Source organism: Lissotriton vulgaris, chromosome 1_1, assembly GCF_964263255.1.
Source record: "Lissotriton vulgaris chromosome 1_1, aLisVul1.2, whole genome shotgun sequence".
In the NCBI taxonomy this organism is placed as follows: domain Eukaryota; kingdom Metazoa; phylum Chordata; class Amphibia; order Caudata; family Salamandridae; genus Lissotriton; species Lissotriton vulgaris.
In genome coordinates, this window is record NC_141685.1 from 1,622,109,624 (window position 1) to 1,622,126,500 (window position 16,877).

Sequence of the window (16,877 nt, forward strand, 5' to 3'; positions counted from 1 at the left end):
CCATGTATAATGATGATGATGATGATAAGTACAAAGTGTGGGGGGTTAGATGGTGTTCTGTAATATAAGGACTATGACACATCTCTTGAGGTACTGAGCATTGCAGTGTCACATAGAACATGTCTGATGTGTAGGGTTATGGCCAGACCGAGAGACTCAAAATAATATTTCACCCTCAAGCTGTCTGCCCAAGTCCAGGTGAATCTAGTTGTGTTCCTGATGAAGTGATCTTAGTTGCCTTGTGCTGAAGAAGGTGACGGTATAGACATTTGATAAGCAGCTGCTACCAGGCCAGAGACACTTTGGGCCCCAATCACATTTTCTTTGACAGTAGTGTCATCAGATTCTGAGCTCAGTGGGGATATGTCCTGGATCTAAACTTGGAAAGTATCTCAAAAGACCCTGAACAAAAGGGCTTATCTCTAACTGAGTGTTCTACTTCATCATCCCTAGGAGTGACCCATGAGCTGGCCAGTACTTTGGATCTCCTGCCGACCATTGTCACGCTGACTGGAGCATCTAAACCCAACGTCACCTTGGATGGATATGACATTACTAATGTGCTCTTGAAGGGTGGACAGGTAAGTCATTCCCTTTATGTGACTCACAGAGTCAGTCCCTTGACCATTATCAAACGTGATGTGCCGTCCTCCCTCATAGTGTGTCATCCTCAAGTATTCACCAATGTTCCCTCACTTTGTATCTGTGAAATCGATTTGGGGAGTACCTGAGCAATCTGAGGTTTTTAGGCGCCACCTGTATCAAGGTGGACTCTTGTCCCAGGAGTCGTAGCGCCTCCGTACCATGAGCTCTCAAACTAGGGACTGAGGGCCAAATGCACATCCATTGTTTGCGGTCGCAAACGGAAGATCGGCCCGTATGTGACCACAAAAAAGGGTCTTGGCATGTACAAACACAATTTTGCGAGTCACTGATCGCAGAATAGCGTTTGTGACTCTCGCCGTTCGAAAGAGGAGTCCCTTCCAAATAGCGAGTCTCAATGCTATGTACTATTGTTTTGCGGCCGCAAAAAACACTCGCAATTTACTACCTACTTCAAGTAGGTGGTAAACCACTTGCAAACGTCCCCCTTGTAAGCGTGTGTGAAAATATTTTTTAAGAGCAGGCAGTGGTCCCAGGGACCACTTCCTGCTCTTAAAAAGTGAAACTGAAAAGTTTCATTTTTCTTTTTTAAATGCATTCTGTTTTCCTTTAAGGAAAACGGGCTGCATTAAAAAAAAAAAAAAAACTGCTTTATTATATTAAACAAGCATTTGCAATGCAATAGGCCTAGCAATTACGTGAGTTTGAGCTATTGGCATTGTAAATGACCATGCCTTTTATTTATGTGTCTGTTTATAAAACATAAATAAAAGGCATTGTCATTTACAATGCCAATTGCTCAAACTCGCGTAAATGTGAGACCTATTGCAAATGCTTGTTATTAGTGTGTATCCCAATTTGTCACAGTCATTCAGCAAGCATTCCACAGACTGCAGGGGGCATCCCTCGCACAGGCTGCAGGGGACGGAGCACCCCTTCACAGACTGCAGGGGGCGGGGCACCCCCACAACCCTCAGTGCATGGCTAGTCTGCGGCTGCCCAGGCATCACTCTGCCCTCGCTCCTCACGTGATTCCACACATGGATAAGAAGTGCAAAGAAAATATAAACTATACATTTTTTAATATCAAGAGAGTTTATATTGGCATAAGATGCTGCATTACTACAAAGGAAGGGCGATTACCAAAGTACACTTTTGACAGTGCTACTGATTGGTTCAGCACCTCCACGTCTCTAAACAGCTGTTTGTCACCGAGTGTAATCCAGTGCAAAACTCAGAGAGTAAATGGTTAGAGAAGGGTAACCAGGTGTCCCGGATTTGCCTGGGCAGTCCCGTTTTTTGCCAGCTGTCCCGGCAGATTTCAGGAAATTAAGCTTATGTCCCGGTTTTTGGAGAGGGACGGCTGAAAACGGTATGAGGGATCTTTTGATGTTTTGCAAAGCAGAGATAGTTAGCAGCAGTTATAAGAAAGCAATCTAAATAACAGGCATGCTACTAGATTTTTCAAATTTGCATTTTATGTATGTTCTTACTGCCTCTTCTGTAATTCCCTGCTAAGCAGCACTGGGTTGAATTAAAATTGTAGTCCTGGTTCTATTTTTGGGAAATGTCACGGTTTTTGGCTTTAAAATTCTGGTCACCCTAGCAAGGGGTGGTGTAAGGAGGGGGATAGAACATGTCATAAAATAGCCAAAATCCTATGATCTGTTCTAGTTCTAGTTTGTGAAGTCAGACAGACTTCTTTCCCGGGTTTCTTAAACATATTTGTGGAACAAACGTTAATGAAAGCAGCAAAAGAAGTGCAGAGAGGAGAGGCTGTACTACACACAAGTAGTTACCCTCTGGATCAGTAAAAACGATGGCAATCTGTGGCGTTCAAGTCCCAAAATATATTGCTTTTAGCCTTTTTTTAATGGACATTTTCCAAAAACATGGCAAAACAGCACGCCGTGGCAAAGCCAAACAGCTGGAAGCCAATGACAGACCTCTTGGCTTTGCCGATGCTTGTCTGCTGTGTGGCGTAGTCTGTTTACTTCCCTAAGCTATACATACGTCTCCTCCATGACCCTTTATTCCTAAATAAATGCCCTGACTTAAATACCCGCCTTCTTTCCTCTGTTACCCCCTCTTATCAATACACCCCTTCTTACCCCAAAGTTATTGAAGTTCCCTCTCTATGATCTACATCTGCCTGTGTCCATCTCCCCACCCACATAGCTCCATTGCTGTATTCCTCATATTTGACTGCACTCCCGTTTGTCTCTCTACATTTGCTTATTGTGATTTCTTCTTCCCTTTTGATGAAGGTTATATTCACAATCACAAAGCTTTTTTTCATAAGTGTAAGCCATGCCTCGGTCCAGAGTAAGTAACACATTCTGAGAAAGCCTTCTGTGAGCTGCCTTCTGAGCTGGTAAATGCTTGAAAGGCCTGAGCTGCGTGAAAGGCTTGAAAAGCTCCGGAGCTGCTGAAGGGTATGGAATAAAGCTCCGGAGCTGCTGAAGGGTATGGAATAAAGCCAGATTAGGCATGCGGTCACTAACCAGTCAACTAATCACCCTAAGACGCAGGCTCATGAGGTCCTATCACCACGCTTCAAATAGACCATATTAGGTCATTTTTCATGATAATGCCTCACTAAGGGCCAACTCAAGCCCCGAGGCTAAACCTAGCAGCCGATTTTTGCTGTTAAGTTTTAGGACCATAGGCATTTAACATTTAGTTTAGAATTGAGGTTATTTTTTGTAGGGATCAACAGAGGTCCTGATGAGTTGGCAGGAGGGGTCTGCCTATGAAACATGTCATGTCGACAAAGTAGACCACACTTTTAATTCTACTTACTAATCCCCTTTTTAATGTTCCCAGCTTGCGAAGCCATTAAAGTTAATTTTTTCGACTAGCTAGGGAATTTTTCCCCTTTTTTTTACACTACCATTCACGTAAATAGGTCCCTACACTCCCTAACACATATCACTATCCTCATCACATCACATAGCCTATTGTCAAAAATATAAGTGCTCCCGCGTCACTCGTAGGTCGAAGCATGCCCCGCCCCATAGAGGGACGGGAAGACCCCAATGATGGGAGAATGACACTATGGGATTCATAGTGTGTGAGGGGTATTTTAAAAACACACAGTGCTCTCATTCTGCCACTCGCAGAGAGGCCTGATTTTCAAATTGCAGTGTATCCACGAGTTTAGAGAATATACAATATCATATAAAATTAGTCAACACTCACATTGATAGAATCCCATTGTTTACAAGTCTAGTTTAGGAGGGTGATTCTATCATCTCCTCTACACTTCCCCAATTGATTTTTTGGAACGGCTTGTAGGTTGCCTGGGAACCTTTAGAACTACTTTCACTTCACTTCTTTTGCTTACCTTGCATCTTAATCCCTAGGAAAAGAAACTGTGACCCCGGTGTGGGATATGCTTTGCAAGTGCCTCTCTCTGTCCATCCGGCACTCACATCACGCTCTCTGTTGCAGCTAAGTTTTTGCTTAATGGAACCTGGGATTCCCTTCTGCCTAGGACGAAACGGGTTCTGTGTTGCTTGTATTTTGGTCAAGGTCGGTCTTGGCTTGTCAGTTCGGGCTGGTCTGTTCCAATGGAGCAGGGTCAAGACTGATTTACGTGTGGCTGAGTCCAAACTGAGGTGGGATGGTGTGCAACATAACAATTGACTGAGGAGCACCCCAAAGTAATTACCAGCGGCTGAGATTAATTCAAGCTTTCCATACATCACTTTTTTTATTCATATATATTGTGTATAACGACAGGTGTCACCAGCTGTAGGGTCTTCGTCCCCAAAAATTTTTGAGGATATTTGTAGACCCTCACAGCCTCGGACACTGCTGTTTTTTTCTCCTGGCAAAACAGCAGCTTAGTTATAAGCACTCGGAGCTTGCTCACCTGCCCAGTCCCGACGGGCGCCTCAACGAGGACTCTTCATCAGGAGCACCCCACTTGCCCTCCACAGGAGACCATCATCTAGGCCTTCACCCCTGAATCCAAAAAGAGGCCCCAGGGCCCATAGCAGCTCCACTTTTATTTAGGCCTGGTGGAGCCAGAAAGCTGATGCCTACAAAGAGTCCAGAAAAGTGCAAGAATACAAAACAGGGGTGCGTTTGCGCCTGAAGGCTCCTGTCCTGAGTGTTTAAGTCATTTGTCCTTCCTCCTTCCTTCTAGACTCATTATCTGGTCTCCCTGCCTTTCAATAGGAAGAGAGGTGGAGCCATCCACATTTGGTGAGGTTCATAATTAATCGAGTGGTGTCACATCATCCTACATATTTTATTACCACTCAAGAACCCCCCCCCCCATGCCACCCCCACTGCCTTTCCCACCCTTGCACAGTGTTCTGAGTAAATTTCAAGATGGCAGCTTTCTCCGAGATCCGTGTAAGTCATTCTCTGGCCTTGTCTTCATCCACTCAGGTCTGTCTTCCTTCCTCCAAAATGCTCCTGAGTAGTAGTGACAGAAGTCTGCTCTTCTGCATTCTTAGAGCTAGGAGCTTCCCTTACCTTAATTACCAAGTAGTTGATGATGCTCATTAAACCCTGCCTCCTTGCACCAGCAGGAGACTTAGTCTTTTTGGAATGGGCCTTTTGTCCACTTGGGCCCTGAATCTACTGGGTAGCTAAGCAGAGTATTTAACTCTTAGCCAGGCTGCTCAAAGGGGTAATTTGATTAGGCTGTGCGATAGAAATATATGCTTATGTTTAGGTAATCCAGCTATAGTAAACAAAAAAAACTTCGTATTTTGGGCCCAGTAAAATGTATTCAAGGTATTGACTCATACTTCTACTATATTCCAATCCGATATTGCAGTGAACTAATAAACTACACAATGTGGAAACACAGTAGACATTTTACCCAACCCAAAAAGAATGGTGTACTATCCTTTTGGGTCCAAATTGAATAGTGACAAGTCAGACTAGGCCTCATCTGCCACAGGGATACCTGTGCAAAGACAGCGAACTGAGCCAGACAACACTCTTCCTTCCTTGACCTTTGCGTGTGCACATTTTTGTGTAAATGTGTCATGTGCTGCTTGATCTGATCCTCTTCCCCCAGCTGAAGTTGCAGCTGAAAACCATTTCGAAAGAGCTTTCCCATGGGCAATACTCCATTGAGGGTTCTCTAGACACCGCAGAGATCCAAAAACTAGAGACCCAAAAGAGAAAAAAAGTGTGTTTTCACTGTTAAACCCAGATCGCTTATGTCTGTAATTCTTGCTACAGGTTTGCATGCAGTCTCTAAGCAATGCTGTTGGATGTTGCTCCCTGAGATGTTATATTGGGTGGGGCTACACACAGGGGCTCTTACATCAGGGGGAAGCATCAGAAACAACACAGGGCTGCTGAGAGGATGCAAGACTGCAGCAACTACCAGTCAGGAATTGGGACAGCAAGAATGACGGCAGAGACCGCTTGCACAGGGGCCCCAAATGTACTTAAGTTAGAGGGAAAGCCACTGTTTTGGGCAGAACATCTTGGCCTTTTCCTGAAATCTTAACATGTTCTTTCCCAAACAAATTCCAGGTCACAAATGAAGTGGGGGATGGCAAATTTTACATTTTCACTTTGCTTTGACAAAAAGATTGCTCATTGTGTTTACAACCAACATGAAAGACTGCGACAACAGTGTGTCAGACATGCAGTCTGTGCTGCTGGTTTTTTCCATCCTTCCCTCTAGTACTAGAAATGTTGAAAAGTTACACATTCCATTTTCTCTTGCTGAAACTCTTATCTGGGATTCCAGTATTTTTGTCATGTACTGCTTTTCGTCTCCCTACTGTCAGAGGTGCTGTTCTGCTTTGCCATTAACACTGCCTGTGCTGTGCCTTGTCCCCTTTTCACAGAGTAAGAGGAAATCTATGTTCTTCTACCCGGTATTTCCAGAGAAGGCACAGGGGGTGTTTGCAGTGCGGTATGGCAGATACAAAGCCCACTTCTTCACAAAAGGTATGTGTGATATTCTCTACAGCTGGAATTATTAACTTACTTAAGTTCCATGCCTTCATGGATCTGGAGTGTTGTGAGGTCATTGGGGTTTTGAAAAATGCAGCTCAGTTGAAGCTGAGCTACTGTAACGGTTGGATGGGATCCTTTGTAATGAATAAACATTTATCAAGTTTCCTCATTTATATAATACTACACTGGCGTAGTCGGTAACTTCAAAGGATCTCAACTCAGAAAATTCTCTACAACTTCTTCAAAGGAAGAATTTCTACAATTTCCTGCAATTTCAAAAGGTGAGGATTTCGGCTATCACTATTCTTAAATGACTATTATATTTCCTCCAATGACTAGTGGATATGTAAATATGAATCTAGTGGGATTTTGAACTTCGCAACATAATTCTTTATATCAGGGGCATATAAAGCGTCTTTCAATCGATGTGGGCTCATCCTAGATTTCAAAATTTCATCCACAATAATCGTTAAATGGTAGAGATCATCTGGATTGAATCTTAATTTTACTACACTACGATCTCTACTTGCTGTGCTTCTTAAACCACAAACTTGTTACTGGCAATAATGCTTTATGCCGTGCTTCATCTAAAACTTAAGCCACAAAATTGTTACTGGTAATGACGTTTTTATGTCATTAACGAGGAATCTGATAAAGATTGTGTATATTAATTTCAATCGAAATCGTGACCTCTTATCGATTTGGCACATCAAAGTTTAAACATGGACATTTGCTCCTTTACCGCACATCGGAATTTAAATGTCAACATTTCTATCTGTACCGGTTTCACATTCTATCTGCTGAATGTTTCATTGACGGGTTCCTTCAACAATGGCGGCAGTTCCACAAAGCCGTCATCTAGCCTCGTTGCAAGCCTCTTGAACGTCATCGCGCAACGTCGACGCTCAGCAGCGTCTCCACGGTATTGACGTTACAGACGACCATCTTTGCTCCAGTAGGTTGCTAAGAAACGTTGCAACACGACTTCTCCATAACGCGGATTCCTTCATTTCAGTGATTCGCAAACTAAGAATGAATTAAACAGTGAATCGTTTATCGTCGAGAGTAAATATTAAAGAGAAAATACATTCGACAGCGATTTGCGCGCTTTGTTTTATGGTGCAAATATTAAAAAAAAGACTTTTGACAGCGATTGGCTCGATTTGACTCTTATGGTAAAGTACAACATTAAGACGTGTACTACAATTTTTCACATGGTAGTGTGTATCTTAATTCACAGCGATGCACGCGCTATACAATTTGCTTATATTGTGATTAACAGCTGAACTGAGTTATTGTATTTTATTTGGGGAAGGCGTTACTTAAAAAAAATCTTCTTTTGCCATAAACCATACTTGTTTTCTTCACAGGTCTTAACTAAATTCATGTGGATTTGACAGATTATTTTTTTTGCGGGTGGGGTTTATGATTTTAAACATTTTGGAATTTGTTTGCTCGATTTATAAATATTGTTCTTATACTATTATACTGCAATGCAGAATGTAACGGCTGCACCTTTCTTTCTTGACACACCTGACGATCCTCCAATTAGGTGGAAGAAATGGAAGAGAGTTTTCGAAAGATATGCTAAGGTTTGTGGGACCTCTCTGAGTGCAGAGAGAAAAACATCACTTCTCTTGCATTGTCTGGGGTCCGAAGGACAAGATGTCTTCGATCATTTACCAGAATTATCTGCATCTGAGGCTAATGGTTTAAATGAGTTTGAAGTTTGTATTTATAAGTTAGACAAACATTATCTGCCAAAAAGAAGTACTATACTTGAAAGATATAATTGTGGCAAGCGAACTCAAAAGGATGGAGAAACAGTTGAAGCCTATATAACAGAGTTAAGGAAACTAGCCTCCTCGTGCAAATTTGAAAATCTAACAGATGAGCACATTCGGGACCAGTTCATGTTAGGTTGCAACATGGAAAAGGTGAGAGAAGAATTGTGGCTTTGTGACGAACCTACTCTTGACGAGGTTCTTAGTGTCGCGAAGAGAATCGAACATTCTTTAAAGTGTGTGGATGTTCTTAAAAAAATGTTGATCTGAAAGATGAGACAGTTCATTCTGTCAAAGAGAAACATTTCAAATGTAATCCTGAAGTCAATGATAGGGCTAAGAAGGAAAATAAGTATGAAAGACCTAAAAGTAAAGAGAAATGTGTAACATTAAAGTGTTTCAGATGTGACAAGACAGAGCATTTAGCAAATGATAACAAATGTCCTGCGTTTAATCATATCTGCTCAAAATTTAAATAAAAGGGTAATTTTTCTAAAGTGTGTAGAACTAAAATGACTCCTAGGGTTAAGAAAGTAGAAGTGTATGAAAGCAATTCTGATTCTTCTCCAGATGACTTTGAGTGTGGTCATATAGTTGTTCAAGTTCAAGATTCCTTAAAAAAGAGAAGTTGTCCTTTTGATGATATCGTCATTGATGGTGAGTCAACGATACTACTCTTTGATTCTGGTGCTAAAATAGCTATAGTTTCAAACGAATTCTATAAAACAAAACTTAGAAATAAAATCAAACTTTTTAAACCAGACATAATTCCCTTAGCATATTAAAGAAACTGTTTCACCTATATGTGTTAAGAAAAATGAGAATGAATTTGGCCGAAAGTCTATTTCAACACCAGTCTGCGTTAAGTCTAATGAAAGTGAGTTTGTGGAGTCTCTGATTGAAGAATTTCCCAATGTATTCAAAAAGAATTTGGATTGTTTGAAAGGCTATCAACACAAAATTAAGCTCAAAAGCAATTCTATCCTTGCGTGCTGTAAGGTTAGGAATGTTCCATTGTCAGTTAGAGAAGATATGCAAAAGGAATTACAAAAACTAAAGGAAGGTGGAATAATTGAAGAGGTTGAGGGAACGCAATGGTTGGCTCCGGTGGTGGCCGCACGAAAACCGAATGGCGATCTTCGCTTATGCATTGATTTGCCCCAACTAAATAAAAATGTTGTTGTTGACAAATATTCCCTGCCGAATATAAATTAACTTTTAGTTTTATTGGGTGGTGCTAATATATTTAGTACCATCGATTTGACTTCTGCATACTATCAAATTGAGCTGGAACAAAATAGTAGAGATCTTACGGCATTCATTACGCCATTAGGCACTTTTAGGTTCAAAAGATTGCCATTTGGTCTTGTTTCAGCTTCTTCTGTGTTCCAAAGGGTAATGGAAAATGTTTTGAAAGACTTACCTGGTGTACACAGTCGGATGGCAATAATGTGAGCGACCCTAGGATGTGAGGTGTTTTGATTCTGGCTGCAACATTTAACCTTCTGTTGCCCAACCTGTTTAGCAATTATGCTTCATCGCACCTACAACAAATATTTCTAATGGAAGGTGCGTACAACTGATTGGGCGCAGGAGTGCAAATTGCCCTGGAGAACTGACCTCTTCAGAATGAAATAAAGCCTGCTAACAAGCAAGTCAAGTATCCCTCAATGCACACTTTAAACTTATACAGTTTCACTTCTCACGCAGAACAAACATGACTCCTAAAAACTCTCCAAGATTTATCCTGCTACGCCACATAGGTGTGGGAGATGTGGACAGTCGACCACAGACTTCATTGACGGTGCCTGCGATTGTGGGATTCTGGGAGGAAGTGGTACAAGCCCTGATCCAAGTTGCTGAGCTATATTTGGAGGGCAGAAACACCTGAAAATGACAACTAGATTGAATTCATTGGGTATGGGTCTGTCATGACGTTGAATACAATACAATGTAAATGTAAATTGATACTTGTATAGCGCACTACTCACCCGCAAGGGTCTCAAGGAGCTTGTACGAATACCGCTGTGGAACCCATCCTGGCTTTCCCTGTGAGGCGTCCACTACTGGGCACCCCCAAGGATGGAGGCCAGGCATCCTTAGCGTTGTGGGGGCCGTTGTGGAGATTAAGCAAGCTATTGCCCAGAGTTGCAGAGTGGGACTCCATGATTGGAATAGGCACGAGGCGAGAATTATCAGGTCCGTGGAATTTTGAGCCCAAGACCCGCCGAGGTGGGGAATTGAACCCTGATCCTGGGCTAGACCTCTGCATCAGGGTCTGCCGCTCTAACCATTGAGCCACACTTCTCCATAATGGGTGACATGTCGAGCCCCTGTGTTTAGGCATTGGAAAAAAGGCTTAGTGGAGCTCTCAACAGTGTATAAAGAAAACATGAAGCTTATCTGATGAGATGACAATATTGCAGATAACTTAGTGGATTGGGGACAATGCTCCATAAATTACTGCATCCCCCAGATAACAGGCCCCCCATGAAGCTCAATGGTGGGAGGACCTGTGGGTCAAACAGGATGAAAACTGGTGGGGACGGGACTTTTAGTGTCTACGTGCTGTGCGAATTGTGTCTTGTATTTTAATGACTTCACATTGTTTGGAATTTTTGAAACTGCAGTTTTTCTCAATGCTCATGTTGCTCTGTGTTGGGAATTGCCCTTTCTGCAGGGTTTTTGTTGGCTCTAGGACTCTGGGTACTTTACCAATCATAAAGTGCATATGGTCTGTATCTATACATAGTAACATTGGCTTATCCTCAATTGACATATTTAATTTTTTTGTAAGTCCCTAGTAAAGTGTATTATATGTGCCCAGGGCTTGTAAATTAAATGCTACTAGTTGGCTTGCAGCACTGATTGTGCCACCCAGCCAGTAGCCCTTTAAATATGGCTCAGGCCAGGTACTGCAGAGCCTGTGTGGGCAGTTTTAAAGTTCCTTTTCGACCTGGCAAGTAAATCAACTTGCCAGGCCCAAACCTTCATTTTTATGAAATATATGTCACCCCAAAGGTAAGCCATAGGCAGCTCTAATCTATGGGCAGGGTGAAGTGTATTTAAAAGGGAGGACATGTACTTTTGAGTTTTATATGTCCTGGTAGTGAAAAACTGCTAAGTTTGTTTTTCAGTACTGTAAGGCCTATCTCTCCCGTAGGTTAACATGGGGATTGCCTTAAAACATATTTCAAGCGTGATCTCCCATTAGGAGCAGATGGAGATTTGGAGTTTCGTGTCTCTGGACTCACAATTTAAAAACACAACTTGGGGTGAAGTTGTTTTTTTCGTTGCAAGTCTGAAAATGGTACTTTTAGAATGCTGGCATCTTCTTACTTTAACTATTCTGTGCCTCTGCCTGTCTCTGAATACACTCCTGGGTTGGGGTGACTGCTGGGCTTTGTGCGTTCTCTTGAAACAGTCCCACAAAAGGAGCTGGAATGTGACATTTGCGTCCAAATAGGCTTATCACCATGCTGATGGGCCGACTGAGGTAGATTTGGAGGGAGGAGCTGACACTTGCACCTGAATATGGCTGTGCCTGTCTCCACACAAAGAGCTGCACACCCCCTGTAGTTTGTCTGGACCCAGGGCCAGAAAAACAGGGGCCTTGTTGTCTTCAAAAGACTTTTTGATGTCTCCCCCCACTTCAAAGGCACACTTGGGTACACGTACTAGACCCTTGACACCACCACATCAGAACTCTACTGGAACCAAGGACATTCTGACTGGAGGAGCAGCTAATGCAGGAGGGACTACCACGTTGGTGCTTGCTCTAATGTGTTGGCCTGCTAATTGCTGTGTTGTAGGAGGGGCTGCCACTTTGCAACTTGCTCTGCTGTGTTGGCCTGCTGCTCTTTGCTTGAGAGTGAGAGAGACTGTACTTGCTCTCTGCATCCTTCAACCCAAGATTCTCTAAGTGCTTGCTGTCTTGCCTCCAGTTCTCTAAAGTCTCAGGATCACTGAAGGCTTCTTTCAATTCTGCTGGTGTTGATGGACACTGCTATCTGTGATTCCTGTCCTTGCCTAAGGTGCTCCCTCCAGTCCTGGGCCTCAGAAGTGGGTTTCCTACCTCACAGCCCCTTTAAATCAAGCTTTTAAAATCTTTGTGACCTAAAACAGGCCAGTTTGCTCCGGAACTGCAATCCTCGCAAGAAGAATCGGCACAAGTGGGCACAATTTTGTCTTTTCACACAGCAGCATTGATGCTAGCGACCACAAGGCACTAGCCTGTCTGTCAGTGACGCCCGGGCACTTCGCGCCCCGCGGACTGTCACCAGTGACTCTCACCGTGCTCCTGGTGAACTGTATTTCACCCATGCTTCATTACAGTGGCTAGGCTTTGGATTTACCCCAATCCCTCATGACCTCAAGTAACCCTTTAATGCTAATGACTTCTAAGCACTGTTTTTGGATGTAATCTTTAAACATTTATATCTCAACTTCTACTAATTGGATTTTTGTCATTTTGGTCTTGTTTTAATCAGATAAATATTCTCGCACTCAAGTGCCTAGGTCCAGTGCGCTTCAGCAATATCAATAATACACTTGAATTTTCTGGGAAAACAATCTAATCTGCAAACTCACCTCCCATCTTTTTGCACAAGGCCAAGCTAGGGATTAATTCATAAAAATAAAAATATAAATAATATAAAAGCTTCTTCTAAACACTCCTGGGGTATCCTGTGACCTTCTTTTCTGCCTGCCCTTACTTGCTGACACAGCCGCTGCTAGTCTCCCTCCCGCTGCCGCAGCGTCCATTCTTCAGCGGCCGCAGCGTGGAGGGGGACCACAACCTCCAGGCTCCCTCGCGGCCACCGTGATTCTCACGCCTGGAGGCGCTCATAAGCAGGCACAGCCCCGCGTCGCGGGATCGCACGCGGTTTGCGCCGGGCGAAGCAAGGGCCAAGGGCGGACCCGTTCTAGCCCATTACAGCCCGGAAGAGACCGGACCGGGCCCACCCTCTTTCGCCCTTCACAAACCCTGAGTACTACCAGCCGGTCTGTTATCCATGATTGTGGCCCATGGCGGCCCGCAGAGGTATGAAACCTACTACCACAAAATGGCACGTCATTGGGACTTTGGACCAATTTATTGTGAGGGCATCATCGATCTTGGAACGAGAGATAGCTGTTTCAGAACGACGTCTGTCCCAGGATCTGGCACTTCTAAAAAGATCCTCACTGGGCCAGTTAACTCAAGTACTTTCACCAGTCCATTCTCGCCGAGATTTCGATATGGCAGGACCAGCTATAGACCAATTTCACCCTGCAACCATCACGATTGATCCACCCATCGGGACGGTCAACCTAGACAAAATTGGGGTGGAGGGAACTATAAACACAACCACCCCATCCGTATCTCCTGCACGCAATGAAGGAGCCATCCCTAAAAGGAAACGAGCGGGTGCTACACTTCGGGGCAGAAAAAAAGCAGCCACACTGAAGTATCTATTGTGGAGCCAGGCGTGCCAATAGATCTTGTGGCACCAGTGTTGAATAATCATGATCAACCTCACCAAGACCTGCCTTTAAACTCTTTAAGCGTTGATCTGTTGCTCGATAAACTATCCTTGACTGTTTCTCGGATAATTCAGCTGTTGGAGAGAAGGCCTATGCTAATTGAAAATAGGCTGACAAAACTAGAGGATTTAACTGCTAAAAATACTGACCTCAACAAGGAACTAGCAGCCAGCGTAGTCCATGGTCGAATACAGCTTAATCCAGTTGGGCCCCCGCAAACTAATCTCCAGCCCTTACCCCCCAAATTGCCAACTCCACAACCGGTCACCCATGACGAATTGCCTGGTGTGCTGCAAGGACAATCTTTACCTAAAGTAGCAGAAATCACACAACCTCTTCCATCAGCAAATCATAGGTCTGTGGATCGACCTAAGAAGGTCCCCTTTCTTCTGGAATCACCGTGTATTGATCTACCCCCGGAAAGCGCTCCTTATGTGGTGGTCCTAACTGGGGTCCCCAAATTGGCACTCGACCAAACGGAATCTTACTTAGAACTTAAAAACAAAGTGATGTATTGGTTGAACACTTGTAGACCACTGCCAAGGAATGTGCGATCACAAATCTTGTTTGCCAGAAGGGTTGGTTGAGTGGGCCCTAAAACCAAAAATGTGGACTGCGTTGTCATTAACTTTCCAAATCCCACGGTGGTTGACAATGTTTGTAGGAGCAATCCTAATTGTGTAGCTTCCAAAATCAAAACTATGAAGCTAAGTTATTTCTATCCCCCACCACAAATGTCTCTCACCCACCAAACTTGGTTTTCTGCTCAATGTCAACTGCCATCCGATGTCAGGTATGATGAGGAGGGATTGTGGGGGTGGAGGGGCAGCAATCATTTCCTAGGGTTTCCAGTTACCAATAGGTTTAGTGTTTTAGATCAGGTCGACTGACTAAGGGTGCCTATTATGTGCTCTCAGCCCACTACAGCCCAGCAGGGGTCAAAAAATACTGATGGGTCCGCAAGGAGATTAGACTACCAGCCAACAACTTTGGAAGTCATGTACCCTGGGGAGAATTTGCCTCGTAATTCGAGCGAGTATGTGGTTAGGTCAATTCACCATGCGGGACCTACGGGCCAACTAACCACTCATTCTGCTGGTGGCCTCACCGCGTGCGCTGAACCCTTACACCCTACCCTTCTTAATCACAGGCGTGGTCTCGAGCACCCTAAACCACAGGTAAACCTGGGCAATATGCTGTTGTCTCGGGAAAAACCATTGAAAATTATTTCCTGGAATATTGCGGGCCTAGCAACCAACATAGACAATCATGATTGGTGCGCCTTTATAGATCTGTATGGGATCTGCCTATTCCAGGAAACTTGGGCTTTAACCCCTCTTCATAGAACCGGATATATTACCTATGCGGAACAAGCTATTAAGGGCCCAAAAGGGAGACCATCAGGAGGGCTGTGCATTTGGGTGGGGTTACACTTTGGATTCACGGTAAAAATAATTGATAAAAACAGCCCAAACCTTATGTGTATCCTTCTGACCCATAAGAAACTATCCAAATTTGCACTGATCAACAACTACTCGCGGCCTGTACGGCACAGTGGAACTTCTCAGATCCTGGAGTCTCTAATCACTCTATTGAAACTTCTTCCAGGCGATACCACTCTCTTGATTGGAGGCGACTTTAATTGTCACTACGAACCCCTCAGTGGTGTCCCCTCTATTTCTTCAGATGAAGATGAAATTTGGTCAATTCCACCTCCGAGTATGTATTGTGCCAAAGGCTGGACCCCCCCTGGATCTCCAGCGCACCTCCCTTACCTACTCATTCTCTTTAAGGACCTGTAACAGGCGATTTCGTGGGGATTCCCCAGGGCAACCGACTTATAGGGGACTGGGAAAATGGGGAAGGCTTGGGTCCTGTCCCTGACCGGCCTGGACCACTCTTATAGAATAAACAAAAAAGGAGCCGGGCAGTAAACTTTTTAGGAAAAAATGCACACCTAGTATAATCAATTGCTAGGCTGAACAACCATTTGTGCTGAGTCACTTAGTATTTTATAAGAGGTTATGAACCAAGTTTTTCAGCATCAAAAGATACACCACAACATTTACAAAGGTTCACAAGTACATTGAATAAACCAAAAACAATACATTCAATCAAATGTTAAACACATAAACAATTGTGATAAAGATAAATATAGACAACTGTACAATGCCTCAACAAATTCCGTCATTGAGGCACCAATCCTGAATGCAAATTGAACAAGTGGACTGACAAGATGAAAAACTAGCCTACTTGTTTCACCCACCAAAGAATACACAGTGAATTTGTCACACGGTGCAGAAATAGGAAAACACATAAACTATACAGCAGTGTAGAAATGTGTAAATTCTATTCCTATTCCGCCCTAATTGATTTGGTATCTTGGTGGAGCTGGACGCCGACGCGTTTCGAACTCAACAACGGTTAACGGGTTCTCCTCAGGACATGGACTGGGGGGTCGTTGTCACTGTGAATTAATTAAAAAATGGTATCAATGGTGAGCTAGCTGACAACTACTCCTCACTGAGACACAAGTACTGTTAAAACGTAAAGGTACCTTATGTTTGGGGGGTCAGGATACTCCCTGTGAATGAGATAGTATAAAAAACCTCGGTTACATATGGTCTTGAAAGGTCCCTATGAGCCGCACTAATGGATCGATAGGTTTAACACATACCTCAATATGGTGGACACTCGAGAGTGGTTAGGGGTGCCGGCGCACCTCAAATATATGGTGTACGATTTTCGAACGCCTGAAAGAAGCAAGAGCACTTCTTAGTACAGCCCTGAGTGTTTCAACGTTACATGGGAGTATAGTAGCATGTGAAATCCTACCTTCATATGTAGGCTTTTTTGGATCTTTGTTATGCGCGTAAACAGGCGGCAGCCGCCGCAATAATTGGACAACTGCAAAGACAAAGCGGGCGTTTTAAAAGAATATAATGTTGCGCTCGCTCGTCAAAAACGACGTATGTTTCAAGGCACTTACTTCTGAAACGATGGAGTGAAGCGCTGCGACCGGCA

At 43.6% G+C, this 16,877-nt stretch overlaps 1 protein-coding gene across 2 annotated transcripts in view; it reads left to right on the forward strand.

Annotated features, from left to right (window-relative positions):
* The window catches only part of LOC147750916 (arylsulfatase A-like), a 254,515-nt gene that overhangs the window by 226,471 nt on the left and 11,167 nt on the right, over nt 1-16,877 (forward strand). For both annotated transcript variants that reach the window (XM_086918825.1, XM_086918826.1), the window contains exons 7-8: nt 454-581; nt 6,432-6,534. In XM_086918825.1, coding sequence (XP_086774951.1) covers nt 454-581; nt 6,432-6,534 — 231 coding nt within the window. The remainder of the gene's footprint in view (nt 1-453; nt 582-6,431; nt 6,535-16,877) is intronic.